Genomic DNA, 27,061 nt, shown 5'->3' on the forward strand with positions numbered 1-27,061 from the left:
ATGTACATCTTAGTATGAATAAGTTTAGGGAATTCTTTCTTTTGAGCACTCATTCCCTGGGGGTTGGGATCAGCCTCAAAGGGAGGAGAAAAGGCAGGCTGATGTAACAGAAATCTTCCTGCTTATAACTAAGACCAGATTCAGTTGTTCTTAGATAGAAATTTTATTAAAAGTCCCATAAACAGTACAGATTTTAGAGTTGCTCCATCACCATGATGTAGGATCTTTGATCTTTAGGAGTTTGATGATAATGGTTAATTACAGCCTTTCATAGGCAAAATGGGGAGGCTACGGAAATCTGGACAGCCACTGTCTAAAAAGCACAAAAGGTCTATTATAACAGCTGCCAACCGATTTATCCATTCTTCTGCATAATATCTTTAAAGCATGTTCAGAGAAAATGGGTTCAGACTCAGAAGTGCAAGGAGATCGTTTCAGGTAGCCCTACATCTCTAAGAGTATTGGATTAAGGAAAGGTAGAGGAGGCAGTGTAGGGAGTAGCATTTTATGTAAAGCCAGGGACCCTGGGCTCAAACACAGTCTTTCTTATTTGTTATTGCTCCAGCTTTGGGCAAGTCACTTAATCACTCTGAGCCTTAGTTTCCTTATCTGTGAAATAAAGGCTTTGAATCTGATGATTTCTAAAATCCCTTCAGGCTCTAAGTCCAGGAGACTTCTTCAAAAGCTGGAGATATAACCCCTTTTTCCAATATCTTCTTTGGTCTATTGTCTATTCATATGCAAATCTACAAGGAAGCAGATCATTTCCGCCATCTAGTTATGAAATATAGAGAATATCAAAATTGGAAGAAACCTTAGAAGTTAACCGTCTCATTTTATCAGGGAGGAAATGGAGAGCCCAGAAAGGAGAGTGGCAGAATCAAGATCAGAACCAAATTCTCTGAATTCAATTCCAGTTGCTGTGTTCACTGGAAAATAGAACCAAGTATCTCTAGTAAAGAGCAAAATTAAAAGAAAAATGCCATGTTTTTGTATACTTTGGTGGGTGGGAGAGAGTGAAGCACTGGGTGCATGAGTCTGGATGTACACATACACATTAGCCCTGAACAGAACACCTTCTTCCTTTCTGCTTTGCCTTCCATGCTGGAGCAACCAGACATTCCATGTGTCTAGAATAGAAGTGGAGAGGCAATGTAGAAGTCCCAAATGGAAATCCGTAGAGATTCTAGAGTGGTTTTTGACAGCTCTCCATCCCATCCCCATTGCTCAGCCAAGCAGTAATACATGTCAGACTGCAGGGGTCTCCTCATCCCATTCAAAAGTGACAGAGGCCAGGGACCAGTTACATTCTGCCCTCCCTCATCAGACATCCTTGGACTAGCATATGTGTGTGTGTTTTGTGTGTGTGTGTGTGTGTGTGTGTGTGTGTGTGTGTGTGTGTGTGTGTTGGGGGCGGGGATGCTGATAGCGACCTCTGCTCTAGGGGCAGCTTGTTCAGGTAGGCTAATTCTGCTCTTCTTCCTAGTTGACTGATGGCTGCAAAATTAACAGTGGGGCGATATGTCTGGGGACAGCCTTAATGTATGGAAGACTCCAGAAATTCAAGTCAGTCAGCCAGAGGTTTCTTTGGGTGTTTTTCATTAAATTCAGTGGCAGCTAATCAATTATAAGGGCATTGCCTCCTCTGCATGAAAACCAAATCTAGCCCTTGTCTTCTCTTAATTTGGCTGCCATCCTTAGCCTGAAAAATAATTAGGGAGGTTTGGAAACAAGATCTTCTTGCCTTTTTGACTTGTAAGCCCTCCTGTGCTGTGGTTTTAGTTCAGAACACAATTATTTCCAGAAAGCATTTTGCATTTTCCCCCTGAAAAGGGGAGTCCCTCTAATTGGATTTCAGAAGCTGTCCCCTGCTTGAGTAATAGAGTCTCTGCTGAACGTCCTCAGGTTTGAAAAGATTTTCAGATCAAGATTTAGGGCTAGAAGGGACCCCAGAAGGTAACTCACCCATTTTAAAGGTGAAGAAACTGAGACCTACCTAGGTGACCAAGAAAGATCACACAATCAATAATGGAAGGGCTAGGTCCTCTGACTCCAAATTCAGAGGTTTTTTCGTTTTTGTTTTTTCTCACAACAGTCTCCTGAAGTCCCCTAAAATGAGGCAACTGGTCCCATTTTTGAAACTGTTTGCAGTTTACAAAGGGCTTTTCACACAGTTGACTTTCGAAGTAGAAAGTGCAAGTGTGATTATACCCGTTTCGCAGATGGGAAACTGAGACTCCAAGACAGTGAGTGGCTTGACCAAAGCTGCACAACTAATTGCTGGTAAAGTCCAAAGACTGAAATCCTGGCCTTCCATTTCCAAGGCCCAGTGTTCTTGTATCTGAAGGGCCTTGATGTGATTATCAGTTGTGAGATGGACCTTTCATCTGGATGAGAGCTGTGGCATTGGAGTTAGGCTATTGAGTTAGTCAGCCCACACCTGGGATGGAGATGCCTTCTTTGATTGACCTTAGAATCTCAACCTTGCCTTGACCTTTTCCAATCAATCGAAAGACAACCAACCTTCATTAAAGCTCTCACCTGAAGGAAGTACTTTCAAAAACTTTCCTGCAGATTTTTTTAGCTTTTTAAAATTCTTGCAACTCTGATATACTCAAAGCAAGTAGGACAGAGCTTTCTCTGACCTTCTTAACAGAAGCCAGCTGCCGAGTTTTGTGATCTTCCAGCGATGGCATATGCACAGAGATTGAAAGGGAAAGGAAGGGGAGATGACACAAATAAATTTGGAAAACACTTTGAAGTCACCCAGCTGTCCCTGTTCTCATTTTTCAATCTCCAGATGTACCAGCATCGTTATTTTTCCTGGCTCTGTGGTGGAAGCATTTTGGTGCTTGCCTGATACCAAACACAGAGGTTTATCAGATATCACTAGTGATTCAGCTACAGCCTAATCCAAACACTCAATTAAGATTGAATAAAATCAAACGCAGTGGACTCACATTTCAGCTGCTTTTGTTGGAAGGCACCAATTTGAAAATTTGTTCCTAAAATATTAGCTTCCATTGTGTTAACTTCTGAAGCATACCCCCTACCCCCCGAGCTCATGCAATACTGAGCCACATAGAAGATGCTGGCTAGGAGAATAAGCTCGTAGTCATAGAAGAGATGTAACCTGTGTGGCAAAGCAACAGGGAAGAGATAGGGTTTAGAACTGGGGACTTAGAGGCATTTTATCCAACACCCTCATTTTAGAGACAAAGAAACTGAGGCCTAGACAGTCTAGGTGATTTGTTCAAGGTGTCACGTTGGTAATAAATAGCAAAGTCCACATCTTCTGACTCATTTTTCTACTACATCAAGGTGTCAGTGATGGGAGTGATGACGAATGACCCGCAGAGTGCCTGAAATCTGAAGCAAAATATTTAAATTCTCTTCTCTCTTCTCCAGTAACCCAAGCATCTTCATGTCCATTCTTTGCACCCACAGTAAGTTATTCAGACTTTCAGGAGGCACACCCAGATGTTTTTTGGCCTTTCACAACTTCGTGTCCTTCTAATTGGTAATGACCCCAAGGGAAATAGAGGACCATGTGTTGGATTAAACTGACCAAAGCAGCCTATTATCAATGACAATTCATACACAATAGTTGGTGTGAAATATATCAAGGCAATGTACTGTGGGAGAAAGAAGTTGAGTAGATCTTTTAGCAAGAGTGAGAGAGGTAGAACCAGATTTCTGTGCTCCTATTCATGAAGTGTTCAAAAGCCTAGAGGAAGGGCTGTGGTATATTGAATACATCGAGAGTGTCAGCTATGGGGGATTTCTGGAAGACATGAATGAGAACCGCATGGGATGGGATGCAGTCAATATTGTTCAAAGAGGCCCCACCTTAATGAGGTCACAGATCCATTAAAGAATTGAAAAATGGCCTAAAGAAAGCAAATTAATGTTGTGTTATGGATAAGGAAGAAGCTGAAGAGTAAGGTAGCTCACTGTAGTAGAAAAACCACTGAATTTTTTTTCATTAAAAGACGAGATTCGAATCGCAGCTCTGAGGGCCATATGACCTTGGGAAACTTATTTTTTTCCCCTTTTTAGGCCTTAATTTAGAGAATTGGACACAACAGTCTCTGAAAGCCTTTTTTGCTCTATAGTAGTAAGGAGATTCAATAACATCATCATACAAGGAGCAGGATCTAGTCCTGTGCCGATCCATGCGTAATCGATAATCACAATTCCTTCCTTCCAGGGAGGTATTTAAACTATGAAATCCTTCTTACCTTCCATAACAGTGGCAGGAGTTTGAACCATGCAAGGTGGTTCTTGGTTAGGAGGTGAGTTGATGGGGCAAGTTGGAGGAAAGAGGTGTTGACAACTTTATTCGCATAACGGCACAGCAGGATTTAGAATTAATTCAGCAAATGGTTAAGAGAAACAGAGTAAGATGCATGAAAGGATCCTTGGAGATGTAACTACCTCCATCCTTCAAGTGACCTATCCAAAGTTGTACAACAACTGATTTGTAGGAGAACCTAAGAACTCAATGCCTAATGTGCGAATTATTTGGACCATCTATGATCATTAAGTATTTTCCACCTCTTTTTGAGTGGATTTTAAATTTATGGTGTTTTTTTTAAATTAAGTACCATCAAACTTCACTAAGTTGTACTCATTGGAAGACTGGTCTGAATAAGTGAAAAATCTGAATTTTAGAATGCAAAGAAATTGAAATTTAATGCTTTCAAATGTCAGCAAGACTAAGTGCAGCTTAGGAGGAGTAATCTGGGTTTCTACATTAACAAGTAGATAAGAATTAGATATTTGGAAAGTTTATTCTCGCAAGCAGCTGAGTTGTGCTCTTTGTGGTATTTTTTATGTTTGTAATTCATTTCAACACCCTTTCTTAGAAGAAGGGACAAGGGACTCAGCCCGATATCTGGATTATCATAAATACTGAATTAAAAGAGCTAGAACAGGGGTCTCCAGTTAGTACATGCAATAATTCTGTTAGATCCTGGAGGTCTCTCAAAGTCCTTTGCCATCCTCAGTTTTCCCTCTTACCATATCTGCCTCCTGTTGTTTGTTTGGGTTCCTGGAAGGAAAGATATCTTAATTTAAGCTGTACAGTATAGTTCCTCACTCAAAAACTCAACCATTAGCATATTCTCTTCTTCCTAATTCCCCTGAACCTCTTTCCCGTCCTCTCCCAACCTCTAACTATTAGGAAGCCTCAGCAGCCAGTAGGGGATAAAACAGAGACTGGATTTATGATTTCATTGGTACCAGAAATTCCGAGTTGATGAAACTCCCCCAACTACATTAAGGCAGTATTGTCTCTGCAACACAAAATGGATTTGCCCAGGGTCATGCAGCCAAAATGCATTCAAGGAGGGGCTTGAATCCAGATCCTCTGTCTTTGAGGCCAGCTCTCTGTCCACTACCCAATACTGCCTCTCAGTGGCAAGCAGTAATAAATGGAAGCACTTCTGGATAAAAATAGTAACTATCTATAAAAGTCCATTGTTTGTGCGGCAAAATCTGAGCACAAGTGGATAGAGAGCCGGTCCTGGAATCAGGAAGATCTGAGTTCAAATCCAGTTTAAGACACTTACTAGCTGTATGATCTTGGTCAAGTCACTTAACCTCTGTTTGCCTCAGTTTACTTATCTGTAAAGGGGGCATTAATAGTACCCACCTCCCGGGATTGTTGTGAGGATCTAATGAGATAATAATTTTAAAGCTCCTTAGCGCAGTACCTGGTACATAGTAAGTGTAATATAAATGCTACCTATTACTGTTCTTATATTGTTGTCATCATTATTATTATTATGATTATTGTCATTACTAAGCCAACGTAAAGCAGGACCTACTCACCAAATATGGTTATCCATGCATCATTCTCATACCTGTAGTAAGCACTGAGTTCTTTTGTTCTACCACTACCCATTTCTGAGACCATGGGCAAATCATTTTTACTTGTATTCAAAAAGACTTATGTTGATTGCTGCTCACTGTTTCCACTACCCCAGAATGTCAACAAAAGAACAAAAAGCTCCTTAACTTCCAGTTAGTTTCCCTGCCTTCATTTCTTTTTTCTTCCTCTGCCTTTTTTGCTGACTTGTTCTCCATTGACAATGGTTCTACTTCAGGGTCTTTTTTTCCTCTTCTTCCTCTCCCTCCTTAAGTTAATAAACACCCTTGTGTCTTCTTCAGGGCCTTCTCATATATCTGTAACCCCATGGCTCCTCATCTAACAAGTGTTCTTGTCTCTTTCCTGTCATACGCTTACTTGTGAACAACCTCAGAGTTTAAATACCTCCCTGTGGAAGAAGGAATTGTGATTATTGATTACGCATGGATCGGCACAGGACTAGATCCTGCTCCTTGTATAATGATGTTATTGAATCTCCTTTCTCCCCCTAAAACTGGGCTTCCTTTTTGTGTCAGCAGTCAAGAAAACTATGTATTCTCAAAATGATGTTTTTAAATGCACAGAGTAATGTACATAGGAAAGTGTGCAAAGATAGCTTATAATATTGTACTAGACATATATATATGTGTATATATATATACACACACATACATATAAACGTACACATATATGTACATATTTTTGTCATTGTTGGTGTTCATCCATTTAAGTCATGTCTGATTCTTCATGACCCCATTTGGGTTCTTCTTGGCAAAGATACTGGAGTGGTTTGCCATTTCCTTTTCCAGCTCATTTTACAGAAGAGGAAAATGCAGTAAACAGGGTTAAGTGACTTGCCCAGGGTCACAAAGCTAGTAAGTGTCTGAAACTGGATTTAAACTCAGGAAGATGAGTCTTCCTGACTCCAGGCCTGGCACTCTGTCCACTGCACCACCTAGTTGTCATATATGTATGTATATATATGTGTGTGTGTGTGTGTGTGTGTGTGTGTGTGTATATATGTATATATATATACACACACATACATACATATATACATATAAACTATATACAATTATGTATATGCACACACATATATACATATATTTACAAGTTCATGGACCCCACTCCTACTCTATAATGTTACTTTCAGAAATTTGGGATTCCTTTATCCATTGCAACCTCTCCACACCATTGTATGTAAACATCATGAGTTGCCATAGCCAGAACATTTCATCACAGTGTTGCCATCCTTTTGGTGAAGAGCCTCTCCCCTCAACTTGGATGATCCTCAACTGCCATTGTGAATCTAGGTCCATCTTCAAAGCCTTTTCATATCCCTGCCAGAGCTTATATTCCACTGGCTCAGTGTTAAAGAATCCAGCAACCCCCATGCCCCAGTAAAGCATCCAAATCAGACATTTCTGAAGGTACTAATGGGAGCTGTTACCAAAAAAACATTTCCAAGGAGAGAGAGGTGTATACCTGTAGGTGATTGTGCACACTTTTACTTCTGTCTATATGTGTATTGCCTCCTGTGTTTCTTTTTGGGTAAAAAATCACCAGGGAAAACATTTCTCTATGACATATAACCCAATGGGTTGCCCATTGTATCATATGCCCAAAACTCTGTGGCATGCGATATAATCCGTCTGGCTCATCTGAAACGATGGCCAAAAAAAATAAAAAAAGAACCTTAGAAAGTAATTTCAAAAAGTATTACTTGTAGGACACTAAAGGAAAGTTGCTATCCAAATAAGACACAAATATAACAGTGTCTCTACAAATGCCACTTAAATCAATATTTTTTAATTTTACTTTTTTTTATTTGGAACTTAAACATCCTCCAAAGAAGAACATTTCCATACACACAGCAAATCATGAAAAGAAGATTCTCTATGAAACTGTGACTCTCTATTCATTCCACTGGCTTTTTTTTTTAAAGGATAGAATAAATTCTCCACATTTTTTCAGAACTCTCCTGCTTATTTGTGCTTTCTTCTGAATTTCCTTTATTCTATTATCTGCATTTTAAAAAATGTTACAATGGCTCCCTTTTTTTTAAACCACTATAGCTAACGCCCCTTCCCCTTTTATTTCCCATCCTTAGTTAACTGTTGGTAAAAAGGGGGTATAGAGGAGGGTTTTTACAAATAAACATAGTCTAGCAAAATTAAACCACAGAATGGCCATATCTAAAAATGTATGTCTCTGTACCTTGTATCCATCAACCCTCTATCAGGAGGTGGGTTAATGTGCTTCAAGTAAGATACCATAGTTAAGACACAGCCCTATATTGTTCTGATGATTCTGATTTATGAAGTTTACTCTGAAGTGTTGATAATTTTTATACTCAAAAATTTGGCCTATCTTAAATTGAGAGGCATAATGGATCAAGATCCAGCCTTGGAGCTAGGAAGACCTGAGTTTGAATGCTATGTCTGATGCACACCAGCTTTGTTCCTTTGGTAAGCTGCTTAACTTCCCAGCATTCTAGACAGCCATGTAAGATTGTAAGTTGAAGAGGAGGCACCAACTTACATTGGTAGAGGGAGTTTTCTTTCCAAGGAACTCCCTATCCTAGTGAAATCACAGGTCCATCCTCTGTCCCTGTTCCTAACTTATTTTAGCCCTGTTCTCTTTGGGTATCTACTAATTTCTGTGTTGGAAAGACTTGTACCACCTTTGGTCCAGAGTAATGCTCGTCTGACCTCTTCAAAAGCAAAAGAAAAGATACCTGTTCATTGCTGAATAATGGCAGCAGCTTCTTTTCCCAGTATGTGGTCCTGCCTCTTTCCTGGTGGTCTAAATAACTTCGATAACTTTGATCATTTAAAAAATAAAACCTAATAATTCATTATTTCTTCGCAGAAAATCATTCCGCACCTCCTGATGTTACCACTTACACCTCAGAACACTCAATACAAGTTGAAAGACCTCAAGGATCGACATCATCACGGACAGCACCAAAGTATGGAAATGCTGAACTCATGGAGACTGGGGACGGTATGTCTTGTAGCTTTTGCCCTTTTTTCTCTTCCTTCTCTCTTTCCTTTGAGTTCTGATTTGCAGTAACCCATCTTTCCACTCCCATAATTTGTGTGCTATAGACATCTGTTCCTTGTTTCTTCTGGCCGTATTTCACTCAGAAATGCATCCATAGCCCAGTTTGCAGGATCTTTTTGAACCCCTCAAATAAGGTGGCATATGGACAGCAAATGACAAGCTCCAAGAAGTGTTCATCAATGAGATATTATTTCTTGGGGGGGGGGAAATGAAATTTGAGGAAGTTTGGCTATGAAGAGAAGAAAGAAGACTCTAAAGACATTGAGGTTTTCCCAGATGTGTAACCAGGGTGGATTCAGGGATTAGAACACATGGACTAAGGCCTCAGATGAGGACCAGAAAGGTCAAGGTGAAGTTAAGTGGGAAACAAAAGAATGGACAGAAAGGTACTTAAAAAGAAGGTTTTTGGGGCTCAGAAAGAGAAAAAAGTATGCAACAAAAATCAGCCGAGTTGTGGTCAAATAAACCACCAGTTAAGTGCTGCAGAGTCTGCACAACTTTCTTCTTGCAATATTGTTAGGTGTTGGGGCCTTTTGCAGTTGGTGAGAATGGGATCCAGTGGAGAGCAGTTGGGCCCCAGCATCCATGGATCAAATTCTTGAGTTTATCCTTTTACTTCCTCAAGCCCTGGTCCTTTTAGGTAATACCTGGGCTACAGTTGACAGAGCACAGGTTTAATTTTCTAGGTGAATGTCATACAAAATTGGACCTGGGGCCTGGGTAGTGTGGTGACAAATTAAACATGGTTGCAATCATTCTGGTCCGTCTTTCTGTTCTTAAAACCAGCTGCTCTTCTACAAGCTACTTAAGCTACCTAATTCTTATCTCCCTTCTTGGTAAGATGGTGAGAACAATAACTCCCAGGGGTACCGTAAAAATAAAATGATAAAGTATTTGAGAAAACTAATTGGGAAAGTAATTAAGTGTTTGGAAAAAGGGATTGCAAATATATTAAGTCTGGGGCCAGTTAGGGTGTATTTTCTTTTGCAGGTGACAGGATTGAAATTGATAACCCCACTAAATGTGGGTACCAAAGGCATCAACTTTAAGCTGCAAACAGTGATATCAGAGGGTAATGGAGGGAACCAATGGCATTGGGCTCTTCTGTCTAATGAGATAACTTATTACATGGCATGAATGAATTTTTTTGTGATTAAACAGACAGATGGATAAACATCAACCCCTGTTGTGACCAGTGACATGCTTTTCTACAGGAGCTGAACATGCCAAAAATGCTGTAAAATTAAAATTATAAGGAAAAGAATTTGGCATAAATGTTTATGTGCCAAATTAGTTAAATACATTGTAATAATTCTTTACTGAGTAGAAACATCTTAGTAGCAGGACAAGTATCACCTGAATTGGGTTGAAAATAAATACCTAATTAATGGGTATGTATATATTAATAAGTGTGAAACTATCCCACATGCTAAGAGGAAGCATGGTTCAATGATACACTGGTTTTGAATTAGGAGAAACAGTTCAAATCTTGGCTCTGCTTCATGAGTTGTATGACCTTGTTGGGCAAGACACTTTGATTTTCTGAGTGTTTCAACTTTCTCTTCTGTAATGGAAGAGGGTTTGACCAGAGTGATTCTTAACCTGTGAGCCAAGAACTTAAAATTATTTTTGATAATCATATTTCAATATAATTAGTTTCCTGTGTATGCCTGTATGCTTTCCCCTGCTGCATTTAAAAACATTATCGTAAGGGTCTGCTAGTTTCAACAGATTGCCAAAGGGGTCCACAACAAATAAAAAGGTTAAAAGCCTTTGGATTAATTGATCTCTAAATTCCCTTGTATGTAGTTCTAAATCTATGATCGTCTCTGTCTTGTTTTTTTTTTTTCCCTTTTTTACTTTAATTCCTCTGCTAAATTTATTATTTATTCAGCTGATTTTTACTGTTATTATTATTACTCAGAGTTTTCTATGTACATTTCCACGGTGATTCACTCATGAGGAGCCTGGTGGGATGACCCATGAGTCATTGGATACAACTAGCCCTGCGTTGCTTGCTTTGTTTGGGGACGCAGCCCTTATGTTTAAATGAGATTTAGAAAGAGTTCTTGTTTATTGAAACTTCCTGTCTTGAAAGGGGACTACGTATGTGTTTGAACACTACCAGAGGAAAAACTCTTTGAGTAACAGTATTTTATTGTTGAAGTTTGGCAACACATTCCTGAAAATCTTGTGCTTAGTTCTGTATAAAACAACATAAATTAATAGCATTTATTTTCCTTCTGTGATTATTAAGAAACAGTACCTCCACCTCAGCACCATAATTCACATTCATCCATAGGATGACTAAAACACACACTAACCCACTGATATATTTCCAGTCTCTTTTTACATGAATAGACTTTTCTTTCAAAGTCAATATATTGCTTCTCTTTAGGTTCTTGGATGAGTGTGCTGGTCTCTCTGAGCTTAGGCAGACTTTATACTTTGGTAGTATAAATAATACCACCAGGTTTGTGAGAATCTCAACACTGTTTCTTTAAGTTTTCTTCTCCCCCTCCATTTTAGCTGAAGATTTGCCTTTTTAAAAAATTTCAACCACTCATTTTAACCTTCATTTGCTCCTGTGGTTAACTTAATAATCAAATGGGTTACCAGAATGTGGTATATTGTCTATTCTGTGCTTAGGAAAGTCTAAGGCCCTAGTGTAATAGAATTCTATAAGGTTTGGGTATTTTTTTTCCTTCAAAAAAAAAACAAACAAAACAAGGTACTTGGAAGATCCTACAGTTAATCTCTTCTGACCACCTATTGAAAACAAGTTTGAATAATCCTGGAAGCAAAAAAAAGAAACTTTTACAATGATTGTAGAAAGCATTGTTTGTAAAGCATGTATTAAATGAATATGTACGTGTTCTACCATCTTGTATGGATGATATTCAGAATATAGAGGGAATTGGCAGTGCTACACTTACATAAATCTTACACTTAACACTTATATAAATCTTTAGTGTTTGAAGAGCAGGTCGTAGAATTCTTTTTGTTTGATTCACACAACAGTGCTGTGAGGCAGATGCCATTGGTGTAGCTATATCCCCAGGGAAACTGAGGCTCACAGAGGATAAATAATTTGCCTACTTTTTCCTACCTCCGAAGTACTGAATCTGGGTCCAAAGACCAAAGCCCAGATCTTTCATGATGCCATGACCTGTGCTTTTTCCAGTGGGCAACATTTCTCCTTGTTGGTAGAACATTGACAACAAAGTATCACTATGCATATTAAATAATAGGATCTTGGCCTGTGATTGCATTGATAAGAGAAAACCCTCTTGGATGAGGGAACTCCTTCCAATACAGGCTGACACCTTCCTTGCCACTTATAGTTTTAGAGTTACCTGACTTACTCAAGATGACATTAGCCACCATGTCTGAGGTAGCTCTTGCTGACTTCAAGGCCTACTTTCTAGTCTAACCATGCTGCCTCTCATTATTGCACATGTCAAGAGTTGGAAATTGGGCCAAAGTCATCATAAGCAGCGACGATTTGATTGTGGAATTGTGGAATACTCCCCTCATAGAATCCACATAAAAAGGACATAAAATAGTATCACATAATAGAGTCAGTCTGTTTCATCTTTATTCTTTTTCTATCTGGATATATACTTATGCAAGTAAACATGCTTATCTCTGTTCTCTCAGTACCTTGGTTCAGGGTAGGGTGTCAGCCTATTTAGTTGTTTAATTTTCTAAACAATCCCAGATCTAGGACATCAAGCTCTTGTTTCATTGACAATTATTGCCATGTTTCCTTGTTTAAACCCTGAGTTGCCTGGAAGCCGTCTCATCTCTCCCATGGTCCCTATTCTCCAGGAGTACCTGTGAGCAGCCGAGTGTCAGCAAAGATTCAGCAGCTGGTCAATACCCTCAAACGGCCCAAACGACCTCCGTTACGAGAATTCTTTGTAGATGATTTTGAGGAATTGTTAGAAGGTAAAAAAAAAAAAAAGAAATTAAAAAAAATTTTTTTTTTGGTATTCTGGATGTTGTTAAAATGCTATAAATTGTAATAATATTGTTTCTGCCAGGGCTATTATCTTTAAAAGAAGAGCATCTCATTCTCTGAGACTTCAGCAAAGAAAGCTCAGATAAAATGAAGGTCTCTAATGATCACCTTGAGCAATGAGCCAGATGCTTGGTGACTCAGGATAGTGATCCCAAAATGATTATTTGGTGCATCACCCTCAGCAGATTGTGATTCTGTCATCTGATCCAGGGCTCCTCTGAGAGTACTGTATTATTTCAGAGGGGGTGTGAATTATGGGACAACCTAACTCACTGGAAAGAATGTTTTTCAGTGTGAGGGTATATTTCCAGAGTGAAACACGATGCTACCATTTTTCTTCTTTTCTTGTCCCACTGTAAAAATGTGAGTGCCTGGCATCAAGAGAGTGGATGCTCTGGTTTTCTTTTTTAAAAGAAAGGATAATAATCAGAAGAAGTGATAGATGCATGTAGAAAAGGAAATCTGCTTATTAAAATGAAATTGATCTTAAAGATGAAATCCATCTGTTTATGTAGCTGTTGGTCTCAGACATCAGTTGTGACATGGTGAGAACAAGCATTATCATCTTGTTCTGTGGATAACTGGTTCTTGGACAATTATAAGCCATAAAAATTCTATAAGGAGAGAAGAAGTTGTTACCTTCCTCAATCTTCCTAATGCAAATAATTGGACTAAATGCATTTTATTCTTAAGCTTATGTTAGAGCTTTACTTAAGGTAATAGTCTTTTTTTCCTCCCGTACTCCTTTGGTAGTTACAAGTGCAAATGTTTTTCTTGTTGATGAAGGGTAGAAATATACTTTTGCAATAACAAGTGCTAACAAGACTTTTTTAGAACCTAAAGTAATTTTTCTAGGCTGATGACCTTCCTCTTTCTAAATATGATTGACATTCCGGTATAAATGGTTCTTCTAGTTCTGTTTATTTCACTCTGTATCAGTTCATATAAGCTTTCCCCTGTCTTTTTGAAATCATCCATTTCTTCATCTTATAGCACAAAAGTATTCATTTCATCAATTGATGAGCATCCCCTTACTTTCCAGGTTTTTGCCACCACAGAAAGAGCTGCTATAAATATTTTTGCACTTAAAAGATTCTTTTTTGGACTCTTTTTCCTCTTTCTTTGACCTCTTCTGTGTATAGGCCTACCAGATACAATGATGTAGCTGAGCCAAAGGACTTGTACTACTTAGTAACTGTATATTTTTCCAAATTGCTTTCCATGAGTCTACCAATAATGCATCCATATGCATTTTTCCTCACAGTCCCTCCAACATTTATCATGTTTCCTTTTTTTTTTTCCCATCTCTGCTACTTTGATGTTCATGAGATGGAATCTCAGAACTGTCAAGTATTTTTTCACATGGCTATAGATAGCCTTGACTTCTTCCCTAGAGAACTGTCTGATCATATCCTTAGACTATTTATCACTTGGGGAATGGCTATTTTTCTTATAAATTTTAATAGTATTAACCATAAAGGTTTTGACACTTGGATTAGAAAAGATACATTTAAAAATTTTGCCTCTTGTCAGTCAGCAAATATACTTGTGGTTTTCCTAAGACTCTTTGACCTGTTTTGTGTGTGTGTGTGTGTGTGTGTGTGTGTGTGTGTGTGTGTAAAATAATATGCATAGCCATTTCATCTGTGAAAATAATGGTGCTGTCCAAAATTCTGCCTTCTGAGAAATATGCATACGTAGCTCCTCCCACATAATGAATTCCCTTTTTTAAAAAAAATTCTGTGGTGCTTTGAAAAGAAGACTGAATTTTACATGTACTAATGGTATTTATATGAAACTAATTCTGATTTTGTAATTCACATACAAGTTCAACAACCAGATCCAAACCAACCAAAGCCAGAAGGAGCACAGATGTTGGCAATGCGCGGGGAACAGCTGGGCGTGGTAACAAATTGGCCGCCATCATTAGAAGCAGCATTACAACGATGGGGGACCATTTCACCAAAGGCCCCTTGCCTAACCACTATGGACACAAATGGAAAACCACTGTACATTCTTACTTATGGTAAGTAATTCCACAATTCTATTTTTACCATATTCCATTATACTGGTTCTTCCATCTATGTAGACCTCTTTCTGTCTTACCCTTCTTTTTCCTGCCCTCTTAGATGTAGATATTCTCCAAAGGTTCTGCTATTGGCTTTCCTCTGCCTCTACATTCCTTTTGTGGAATGGACCTACCATTCCTTAAGCTTATCGAGTTTTATGGCTTAAATTATCCCCTCTGAGGATACTTGATCCAGACTCTCAGGACTCTGAGTTGTGTAACTTTAACCTTGCTCTCTCTCCAGCTAGGTAGCATAGTGGATAGAGTGTTGGGCTTGGAGTCAGGAAGACTCACCTTCATGAGTTCAAATCCAGCTTCAGACATTTACTAGCTATGTGACCCTGGACAAGTCACTTAACCTTATTTGCCTTAGTTCCTCATCTGTCAAATCAGCTGGAGAAAGAAATGGCAAACCACTCCCGTATCTTTGCCCAGAAAACCCCAAATGGGGTCACAAAGAGTTGAGCATAGCTGAAAAACAACTTAACTCTTCCCAAGCACCAAATGCGGATTTCTGTCTGTTACATGTACGCCTCTCTCTGAAAGGCTTATTGTCACCTTGAACTCGACATGTCCAGAAACAAACTCACCATTTTGCTCCATCTAAAAAATAGCTTTTCCTGGTATCTCGGTTGTTTTTTTTTTTTTAATAGCATCACCGTGCTTCCAAACTGATTGCCTTGGAGTCCTCTTTGATGGATCTCTGTCCTTCACCCACTACATCCAATTAATCATTAAGTCTTGTCAATTCTACTCTCATAGCATCTCTCCCATTGGTTCTTTCCTTTCCTACTGTCACCAGCCTAGTTCAGGCCTTCTTTGCTTCTTGCTTGGACTGTCTCAATAAAGCCTGTATTAGTATATCTATCTGCAATCAAGCCTCCTTGCTTCCCCTTAGCTAACGTGGTTTCTGTTTCCCTTGATTTTCCTTAGCCCTTTCTAACTTTCTTGGGGAATTTCTCTCATACTGTCTTGAATCATAGTAAATTACATACCTGATTGGTTCATCTCTCCTATATTATAAGTTCTTTCGGATAATGACTGTGTCTCTTACTCATGTTTGACTCTTCCACGGAAGAAAGTACTTTTCACATAGCATGCATTCATTAAATATTTATTGAAGGAATGAATGAATATTGCATTCTGTAAGTCATCCCATCACTTTCCTGTGCCCACTGACTGTTTAAAAAAATAGCAAAATAGCAATTGCTTTTGACTTGTGATAGTCATTTTTCAAAGATGTTTCTTATGGAAAAAAAGTCTGATTAGCTATTTTTAAAAGTAGTCATGTATGCGTCAGTTTTATAGTGAGTAAGAAACTACATCTTTGGTTGTTTATGAACAAAGTGGTGCTCTCAGAGTCAGGTAGGAGAACTTGCTACTGGTATCATTTAATAGAAAATGTCAGCAGGTTGTTGATTTCATGCTAATTGCAGATTAGAAATTCTAATAAGGTGAGGGTTTTTTGCCTGATGTGTAATTAACAACTCCTACCTGGAGAGCAGTATGACTCCACTCTGAGCACCCCCTGACCTCCTTTAACGTCAAAACAGAGACAATACAGTGATCTCAAGGCTCAAACAAGTTTATTTGTCACCTGACACACATACCTGGGCATAAGGAAGCTCCTCCTTTTATACTAAGCTCTTGAGAAATTAGTCCTTCACTACCTATATGAGGAATGAGTGAAAAAAAATTTTATTACATAGACACTCCAGTTTCATGAATAAGGACAGTATACAATATTTTGTTGTTGGAATTTATTTTTAAAAGTTTTTGTGCGTTTTAATAGTTTCCCAGGATTAGTTGAGAATTAAACCTTTTTGCTCTCTTGAAAGAGAGATTCAAAGCTGATTTGAAATTAAGAGAACTGAGATGGTCAGTCCTTGTTGGGTGGGCCAAAACTGACAATACCAGGCCACACTGAAAAGAGACCTGGAGGCACACTGCTTTTCTCTGAATTTAAGCTTGTGGCAATGAGTCATGGGACTGGGCTCAGCCAGGCCGTGCGCTTGAAACGCATGATTTTGTTATTCTTTTCGTTAATATTTGACTGCCCATATAGTACGCCAGGAACTGAATAAAGCGCTTAGCCTTAAGCCGTGTTCTTTAAGCCCCAACAAGGTTTAGTCCAAGGATCTGAACAGAAACTGGGAAAAAGTAAAAGATGTATGTTTAACAGTCTGTAGAATGATGAAAAATGGGGTAGAATCCAAGTAAAGAAATTGGCAGGGGAATAAATGGAGGATGTGAGTTTTAATGGGGTATTTGAGGCAGAAGAGGAAATGTTTTTTGCCTTATGCTTGTAAGTTTTGTCCTGTTTATACATAGAAACAGCATAGCATGGTGGATATAGGAAGACCTGGGTTTGGTTTCATGTTCAATCATTTACCAGCAACATGATCCTCAGATGGCAGCTAGGTGGCTCAGTGGATAGAGCATTGGTCCTGGAGTCAGGAATACCCATCTTCATGAGTTCAAATCTAGCCTCAGACACTTACTAGCTGTGTGACTCTTTGCAGGTCACTTAACTTTGTTTGCCGTAGTTCCTTATCTGCCAGATGAGTTGGGGAAGGAAATGATAAAACACTCCAGTATCTTTGCCAAGAAAACCCCAAATGGGGTCACAAAAAGTCAGGCATGAATGAAACACAACAGCAACAAGAAGTATCCTCAGATAGTCCCTTAATCTCTCTCAGGCACACTTTCTTCATCTGTAAAATGTGTCTGACGATAGGACCTACTTCACAAGGTTGTCTCAAAGACCACATGAGATAATTTATGGAAAGTGCTCCCTAAATGTCATTTATTATGAACATAGAAGAATACATCTGGGAATGAAGCGAATAAACAAAGTAAGGTGGAGCAGGAAAGTAAAATGAGGCAAGAGGGAGAGATAAAGGAAGTGTGGTTGAATTAAACTTTTCATACCGAAAAGAAGTCATTGGACTTTTTGCTCTGGGTCTTAACCCAGAAAAGCTGAGTAAGTCTGTGAAGTCATCTCTGAGATTGTATCTTCCTGTTGGACACGTTTGGTCATTATCACTGCATGTGTGTGGTGCGGTTCCAGGTTCACAAGCTTGGTCACCCTCATGGCCTCTCCTAATGCTTCTCTTGTTGTTCCTCCAACAACAAATCACAGGGATTAGGTTATGAGCCATCCCTGTTGTTTTCATACAGCTGCCACCTCCAGAGTGGAAATGGGATTTATCTCCTGCTCTCTGTAAATAGCACACAACTTTTCTTTTAATATTTTTAAAGGATTTTATTGTTGTGTACTAGAGGGAAAAGCAGAATAGAATAATAGTGATGATAGTGATGATGAGAGCCAACGTTTATATAGTACTTTTGGGGTTTACCAAGTGCTTTACACATATTATTTGATCCTCACAATAATTCTGGGAAGTAGGTGCTATTCCAATCCCCATTTTCCAAATGAGGAACTTGATGCGGTCAGAGTTGGAGTGACTTGCCCAATGTCACACCACTAATGTGTGTCCAAGGTGAGAGTCAAACTCAGATTTTCTGACTTGAGTCTAGAAAGAGTACTAGATTTGAAGTCACAAGACCTGATTTTCAATGTCAGCTTTGTAACTTAATGCCTTTGTGACCTTGGACAAGTTATTGGCCCTCTATAGCCCTGAGTTTCATTATCTGTAAAATAAGTGTGCAGTATTGAATTAATGGCATTCTAAGTTCCTTTTGAACTCAAAAAAAAAACTTTATAGTTTTATGAAACATAATGAGAGTAGCTAATAAAAAAATCTTAAGGAAAGTTACAAATTCTGTTACTTGGCATCTAATCCTGGTTTTTCTTGCACATTTATAGGAAACAAGATTTGGCTTTCTCAGTGCCTATTTTCTTTTTCCCCAACCCTCATTAAGCTCCTGACCTTGACTGGTGACTCCCATTTCTAAGGTATCCTCAAAGTGAACCCTCTTTTACCCCATGACTTTGGCAAGAGTCATATGACTTCTCTTGGCATCTGGGATGAGGAAGAATTATGCTTCATTAAGACTTCCATTTCAACTGTCTCAGGCCTTTTCTTAAAAATTTGAGCCTCTGATCCTGGACATTAATTGCCTTTTGACTTTGAGAGCTTTCCTGGTTGGTTGGATATAATTGCCTTATTCAACTGGTACTATCAGTTTTGTGAAATTGGCTTCCCTTCTTCATTGCCTTAGACTGCCATCTGATCTCTCTCCTCCCTGAATACCCTGTGATGTCAGGACTTCGGGAATCTTTCACGCTTCTTTCTATTGAGACTACTTTCCCCGTGCTCTAAATTTATGACTCTGGTGATTGGTCTCATGTAATCTCCTTCCAGGATACTCTTATTTCCCATTTCAAGTCCTATCCCTCCATGATGTTCCCTCTTACCCAGGTTCCAGCTTCAGGCCTTCTATGCACCTATCTCACAGGTAAAAACAGTAATAATAGATACAGCATGAGCCCAGTTAATAGTGGATTCCTCTCTAGACCCAATCTTCTTGCCGTATCCCTCCCTGAGTCTCATTACACTGAGCCATGACTCAGGACCTTCTCCTGGTAGTGGTTTTTTCAAGAAAAAAAATATGCATACTTGACCCTCATGGAGTACATGATATCAGACCTATTTCTCCTCCATTAAGGGCAGGGTTTTCCACATACTGAACTTGTTTGTCAGTTGTTGCTTGTTTGAAAAGACTGGCTGTTTATGTGAAATGCCTATTTTCTTTTAATCTTTTAGTGGACTAGCTTGTTAATTCAGGTGTAATGAACAAAAGGAATTGTACATGTAGAAAGTCTAAATAGGAAATGTCTGGAATGTGGGCCATGCCTATCCATTTAGAAAAGCACTGAGCCTATGTAACATCTGGCATAAATATCACTAAGTAGGTACTGGCTTGCCCATCTTACATAAAAATATAACTTCTCTGCTTCAGAGACCAGGCTTCTATTGAGGAATATTACCATTACTAATCAGCCTAATTTAGAAGTAAGTCCAGACATCTGCCCACAACTTAAGGATTTTCTAACCACTGAGAAGGAAAAGCAGCTGTGTTATGATAGTGTTCATACTTGCACACTCACACATGCATACAAACATACCTATAGATATATCTATTTATATAGATAGCTGCAGGTCTATGTTTATATGCAAATATAGCTATCAAATGAGAGAGAATATGTTTAGGTGCTTTGCAAAACCTTAAAGCACTGTACACATTTCAATTATATAAATGCATGCACATTCACACGTAACCATTCAACTTTATGCACCACCATGTCTATACCAACTCACCTTGGTATTTTCCACAAATTACCTGATGACATAATTTCTCTGAGCGCTCCAGATTGCTTTATACGAGTGTGAAAGTACAGCCGACCTCATCTAGCCGGAGTCTAACAGCTGATAACTTCTGTTCCTAGTTACAGTTCTTAGCTCATCAAAGAATATTAAAGAAAGACTCAAGAATAACTGCTGACCTCATTGCCATATTCATTGGGCACCATGTTGGTATGATTAAAAGAGATTAATATTGCCGGGTGTTACTCAGCAATCATTCAGCAAATGCTGATGCTTATGTTCTTGGCCTAATGATTTATTGACAACTGAAATCTGCTGTCCTACTTACTGACTTATTATAGATTCAGAATCATAACCATTAAATCTAATTAATAACTATTAAATATAATCCATAACCTAGTGTGTGTGTGGGGCACTCTACTGGGTGCTGGGGTCATTTGAAGACAGAAAATTGAAACAGCCTGCCCTCAAAGATCCCCTAGCCCAGAAAGAAGGATCAGACAAATGCACAGATATGAAAGGTTTAGCTTTGTGGGAGAGAGAAAGTGTTTCTAAATGGGAAGAAATGAAGGAAGAGGAGACCAGAACGGATGTGGCATCTGCCCTGGGCTTTAAGGATAGAAAAGACTGCCAGAGGTAGAGTTAGAGGAGGAGACTATTTTAGGCATGGGGGACAACCCATGCAAAACAAGAAGGCTTAAAAGGGAAGGATGAGAACAGGGTTTGGCAGGAACCACACCAAGTCATGTTTAGGGAACAGTACAAGACAGAATAGAGTCTGTCTGATTCATTCAAGTATTTATGGCTAACTACCTCCCCCATCTTTCTTTTTCTCACAGTCTCTGTTCTCAGGAAGTTTTGGGTTTAATTGGGAAGATTAAACTGGAAAGAAATATCAAGGCTAGGGTATATTCATTTGATTAAGTGTCCAGTTGTGTGGTATAGGAAGAAACTATAGGCCTGTCAAAATTTCTCTGAGGCTTAGTTTCTCTCTCTGTCTCTTACACACACACACACACACACACACACACACACACACACGTATGCACACTCACAACTAGCACTTTCTTTTTTTCTTTTTTAATTTTAAATTAACAAGTCAAATAAAAAAAGATTACTTTGCCATTGTGCCAAGCCCCGGGAAAACAATTAAAAATAAAAAAAAAGAAAGATGGTCTCTGCCCTCAAGGAGTTTACATTTTGTTGAGGGAAAGATAACACATAAAAGGAAGTTGAAAGGGTGAGGGAAGAAAGATAAGGTACCTACATAGGGGTATGGTAGAGAAATTCGTGGTAGCCAATCAGAGGTAGAATCTATGGAATTAGAGGTGAGAGATACTTCTGATGTGAGAAATTGAGGAGGTAAAGTGAATGTCCAGGCTGAGACATTTACTTTTTTTCTCCCCTCTACTTTTCCCCTTCCATTGGAAAAAAAATGGGTGGGGGGGGGGCGGTAAATCCCTGAAGCATGGAAAGAAATCAGAGAAAGAAAAAAAAAGACCTGTATGTACAAAAACATTTGTAGCAGCTTTTTGTCATGACCTTTGTTTCTTTAATAAATGGGGATAATACCCACGGGACTTATTATATGGTTATTATGAGGATCAAATGGGGTAATGTGTATAAAACACTTTATAAATCTTTTAAAGTCCTATATAAATGTCAGTTGTTATAATAATGATGATATTTTCATAATCATCACTGTTAATAAAAGGCTTCAAGAGAATGAGGATGTTGTTCTATTTCTGAATAGCTAGGGAAAACCATCATGGAAGAAGCTGATTCTTGCATGGGGTCTCTGCATATGCCACCAGACCATGTGTTCACCCCCAGCAAGGACCTTGTCTTTCATTTTCTCCTAAGTCTCCCATAGTGTCGCAATGCATAGGCCTGGACACACAGTTGGAATTCACTAAAGGCTTCTCGATAGAATACTTTTTGGACCTCCCAAGTGAGCTGGTAGATAGTAATAGAAGCCTCAATAGAAGCCTGTTCGGTCATTTCAGTCATGTCCAACTCTTCATGGCCTCATTTGGGGTTTTCTTGGCAAAGATACGGGAGTGGTTTGCCATTTCTTTCTCCAGCTGATTTGACAGATGAGGAACTAAGGCAAACAAGGTTAAGTGACTTGTCCAGGGTCACACAGCTAGTAAATGTCTGAAGCTGGATTTGAACTATGAAGGTGAGTCTTCCTGATTCCAGGCCCAGTACTCTATCCACTGAACTACTAGTTGCCCCCCTACAGTAGCCTAGCCCCATATAATTTCCAGATTCTCCATTACCTCCTCCCAACAATCCTATGAGGGAGTTAGGATAGGTATTATTATATCATATCACCATAAATGAGACATATATATTTAATTTCCAAATAATCTCAATGTATATACTAAACCTAAACATTTCCGACTAATTAATGCCTTTGTTATATTTATTCCATTAGTTTTATCCCACTTGCCTAAATTTTATTTAGAGAGGGCCGTCCAGATTTGGAAACATGATTCTAAGTCAATCCAAATGAAGATGTTGACCACCACTGCCTACCATATAATTAACATTACAATTTCAAAAGCCATTTTCCCTTTTGTCTTTACATAACTATAGTCTTATACCTAATTTATTTTTCATTTTTGCTGTGACTCCTCCTGGAATTTTTAAAAACTCCTCCCCTCCCTTCCTGTGGATTCCTGCTTAATACCTTTGGTTAAGATTTTCCCATAATTGAAATAGTGTTTTTTCTTTAGCTTACTTTTAACTTCATCAAGTGTTCTGGTTTTTTTCTATGTTTGTAACTCAGCTAAGATCTTCTAATTTTGTTTTGTTTGTATTCCCCCCCTCCCCCCGCCCCAAAGTATCTTTATCAGTAATCTAAAGACAAGATTAATGAACTTCTACTTTGTATTAGGCTTCCTGTAGGTCTCCATAAATGTGCTCATTTCTAACAAAATTTGGTGGTGCTTTCCTTAATTAAGGTAGAGATAACGCTTTGTGTCTGATATCTAACAAAAATCTAAATGTTTTATATTGCCTCTAATGTTAATTTCACTCATTAAAGTTTTAACTTAAAAAGCATGTAGCCTTACCAAGTCCAATTTGTTTCCCTTCTGATTGTTTATTCAGCTGATAATGGATTTATTATTAAGTATTTTGATATTCTTTCATAGACTTGATGGGTGTTTGCTTTGATATGTACTTTCATCATTTTAAATAGGGATTGATAATAGATTTATCTAGAAAGATGTTCTCTAACTGGGTTAATCTTCATGTTATCTTTGCATCATATCTCATTTTTAGATTGTCAGATATGCCAGCATCTGAATAGGCACCCCAATTTAGCCTTTTGCATTGATTTGAATGATTTTGCTAACCATTTCGAATGTACTGTGAATCAATTTTGAGAGACATGGAGGAGGGAAGGCAGGTTAGAGTTTATTTCTGAGCTGTGTTTAATTTCTGCTGCCTAAATCACTGGCACTGGAAATTCTTTAATGAAAAAAGTTCAGTTTTCAGTGAGAATAGGTAGGGCTTGTAATGAGGTATTGTGGGGAAATTGTCAGGCTGGGAGCCAAGAGACCAGGTTTCCAGCACTAGCTTTCCACCAACTGTTTTATCAGCTAAGATAAGTCCATTCATCCATTCTGGCCTCATGCACTGCCTACTTGCATTTTCTCGAACACACTGCCCCATGTCTCATCTCTATACCTTTTCACTGGCTGTTCTTCATGTCTAGAATGTTCTGCCTTCTCATCTCTACCTCTTGGATTCTCTTGCTTCCTTCAAGTCTCAGCTCAAAGCCCATCTTCTACAGGATGACTTTCCCAGTCCTCTCAGTGGCTAGTGCCTGCCCTCCCAGATTACTTTCCAGCTACTATGTATCTATTTATTTACATGTTTTCTCCCCCATTCGAATGTGTGCTCCTTGATGGTAGGGATTATTTTTTGCCTTTCTTTGTACCCCCAGAATGTAGCACAATGCCTGGCATATTGTTGGTGCTTAAAAAATAATTATTGACTATGTCTAAAATGATAGAATTGGACTAGATCTCTCAGGACTGGGAATCTCTGTGCTTTTAGTGAAAATGAGAAGTAGAATAAAAACTAATGACTGCAAATACCTTGGTACTGGATTTTGGCAGCTTGACTATATCTATATATATCTATATCGACATAGATATATATGTGCTATTCTTGAATGAAATAATTTCCCATAGTATAAAATAGCGAAAGGATACATGTTTCATTCATAACAAAAATTTTATTTCCCAAAATAGTTTTTTAACAAAGCAAGAGAAACAATCTTAAAAAATTCTTCATTCAGTACAAGTAATGCAGGTAATAGATTATTTGTAACTAGTTAACTGGAGCAGACAAATATTTTCAGCTACGTGTATTATACTCTTTGGTTTGTGGATGGAGAGAAAGCGGGTGGTTGTAGAGGGTCTCCCACCTTTGCCTGACACAGCAAAGTCTACTGTTTGATTGGTTGTTGTCAAGGAAACCAATTTGCTAAGCGAAGCCCAAATGTCTCATGTCTGTCCCTGCGGTATTTTGGGCTCATCTCTTTCCTTCTCCCTCTCAGTCTTGTCCATGTGCCATTTGCAGCCCTCTGATTGGAAGTTGGTAAGAACAATGAAGGCAGTTTCTGCATTGCTTGCCACATAGCAGATGAACAGAAGGAAACAGTTACGGTTGTATATTAGGCTTATAATAGGACAGAAGAGAGGACTTGACTTTGCAAGCTTCTCTGGGTATTCCATCCCTGGAGGAATGAATGAGCAGAAGGTCTCACTCCCATTGTTCCGTGCATGAGGACCTCACTGCTGGATACAGATTAAGCACTATGAATGAGTTGTAGGAGGACATGGTTTCTGGCAGCTCTCTTTTCTTTTGTATCCTCCTTTGGATATGGATATCACATGTTTTAAAGAAATTCATCAATATAAGGATAAATTGAATTCTCTCCTGTGCACAAGGCATAAGAGGATGTGTAGGTAGGTTTGCAGTGTGCACCAATGGAGGGAATACTGAAGCCCAATGGGTTCACTGAAGTTTGTGCTTAAAGATATAGGGATTTCCCTAACTGTAGAGAAGGAAGCTTCTGTCTGTGAAATTCTGCCCTGGAGCTAACAGGATATTAGTGCTGCTCCTGAGCTTTCAATGATTCCAGTACTTACCTGCATACCATTAAAAGAGGACATGAGACATGACCAAGTCAGAGGCAGCTGTCTTGGAGAATTCCCTTGGTCACAAGTAGCTGGCGGGGGTGGGGGATGTAAGGGACATACAAAATGGCACCTAGAATCATTGAAGGGTTTTGTTGGTCCAAACTCTACCTGGACAACTACCTCTTTGCAACCATTTGCTGCTAGTTCTGCCTCCTAGGGAAATTCATGAAAAATCTAAACCCTCTTGCACATATCATGCCCCTCCCCCCCATTCAGAGTCTTCTGTCAGATTAAACATTCCTAGTTCCTTCAACTGATCCTTATACTACTGATCTTGACACTCTTTGCCATCCGAGCTGCCTTCCTGATACTCTCCAGTTTATCATTGTCCTTCCTAAGATGTGGCTTCCCTAAGTGAACCTATTACTAGAGATGCTGTCTGACTGGGGAAGGGTGCAGTGGGGTGGTCACCTCCCTAGTCCTTGGTCCTTTGTCTCTCAATGTGGCCTTAGACCAGATTAGCTTTCTTAGCTATTTTATCTCACTGCTGACTCATCCTGAACCTGCAGTCCCCTAAAGTCCCCTAGATTCCATTGGATGATGAGTCTGTTGAGTTAGTATGTCAGGATCTTTACCCAGGATGATCACTGTAGATGGACAGGGAGGCAGAATTCTTCTCTCTCCCTCCTTTTCCCCCTTCAACACTTTTTACAACAGCTTTGAAGGTCCAGCCTGGATGTTGAGAATTTAGACTGGAAGTTCCAACTCCTTTTGACAGAACGCTTATTTACCATTGATGTTAGTCATGTGCAGTAGGTAAAGGCTGTACTTACTTAGCAGAATCAGAGCTGTGTCAGAAACTAAATGACCCAAGCAATAATTGGTCCAAATCCCATACTCAGCTTTTTAGTGACCTGGGCACCCTGTAAATTCTGCATGTCTGTATTCTTGAAGAGGATCCAAGGCAGTAATGAGAAGAATGGATTATTTACCTCATGTCAGCGTACCTTTACCTTGAAAACACACACACACACACACACACACACACACACACACACACACCCCTAAATGAATACCTAGCACTTTAATTAACAGTTCTTGGCTTTTTTTTTTTGAGCACACTTTTTTTTTTTTCAACATCATGGTAGGAAATGTAACAAAACAAAAACAAAAAACTTGCAAAGCAGTATCTGCCTCCAAGTCACTTAACTCCTCTAAGTCTTAGTTTTTTAATCTGGAAAATGGGGATAATATATGCAGTACCTGTCACCACAGTGTTGGTATGTGGTTCAAATGAGATGATATGCATAGAGTGCTCCATAAAACTTGAAAATGCTCTACAAATTTCAGCTCTTCCTATTAGTCTTATAATAATAGCTATCATTTAATAATTAATAGTGTGGTAATATTTTCAAAGCACTTTGTATATGTTATATGATTTTATCCTCACAACAACCTTGGGTAGTGAGTGATACAGAGGAGGAAACTGATTCTGAGATAGGTTAAGTGACTTCCCAAGGTCACAGGATTCTTAAAGTGTCTGAGTTAGGATTTGAACCCAGGTCTTCCTGGCTCCAG

The 27,061-nt window shown here is 38.9% G+C and overlaps 1 protein-coding gene across 1 annotated transcript in view; it reads left to right on the forward strand.

Annotated features, from left to right (window-relative positions):
- DIP2C (disco interacting protein 2 homolog C) overlaps nucleotides 1-27,061 on the forward strand; it is a 592,611-nt gene that overhangs the window by 371,889 nt on the left and 193,661 nt on the right. Inside the window, exons 7-9 of the mRNA XM_036759139.1 lie at nucleotides 8,744-8,878; nucleotides 12,770-12,889; nucleotides 14,791-14,988. Coding sequence (XP_036615034.1) covers nucleotides 8,744-8,878; nucleotides 12,770-12,889; nucleotides 14,791-14,988 — 453 coding nt within the window. The remainder of the gene's footprint in view (nucleotides 1-8,743; nucleotides 8,879-12,769; nucleotides 12,890-14,790; nucleotides 14,989-27,061) is intronic.

Source organism: Trichosurus vulpecula, chromosome 5, assembly GCF_011100635.1.
Source record: "Trichosurus vulpecula isolate mTriVul1 chromosome 5, mTriVul1.pri, whole genome shotgun sequence".
Classification (NCBI taxonomy): Eukaryota; Metazoa; Chordata; class Mammalia; order Diprotodontia; family Phalangeridae; genus Trichosurus; species Trichosurus vulpecula.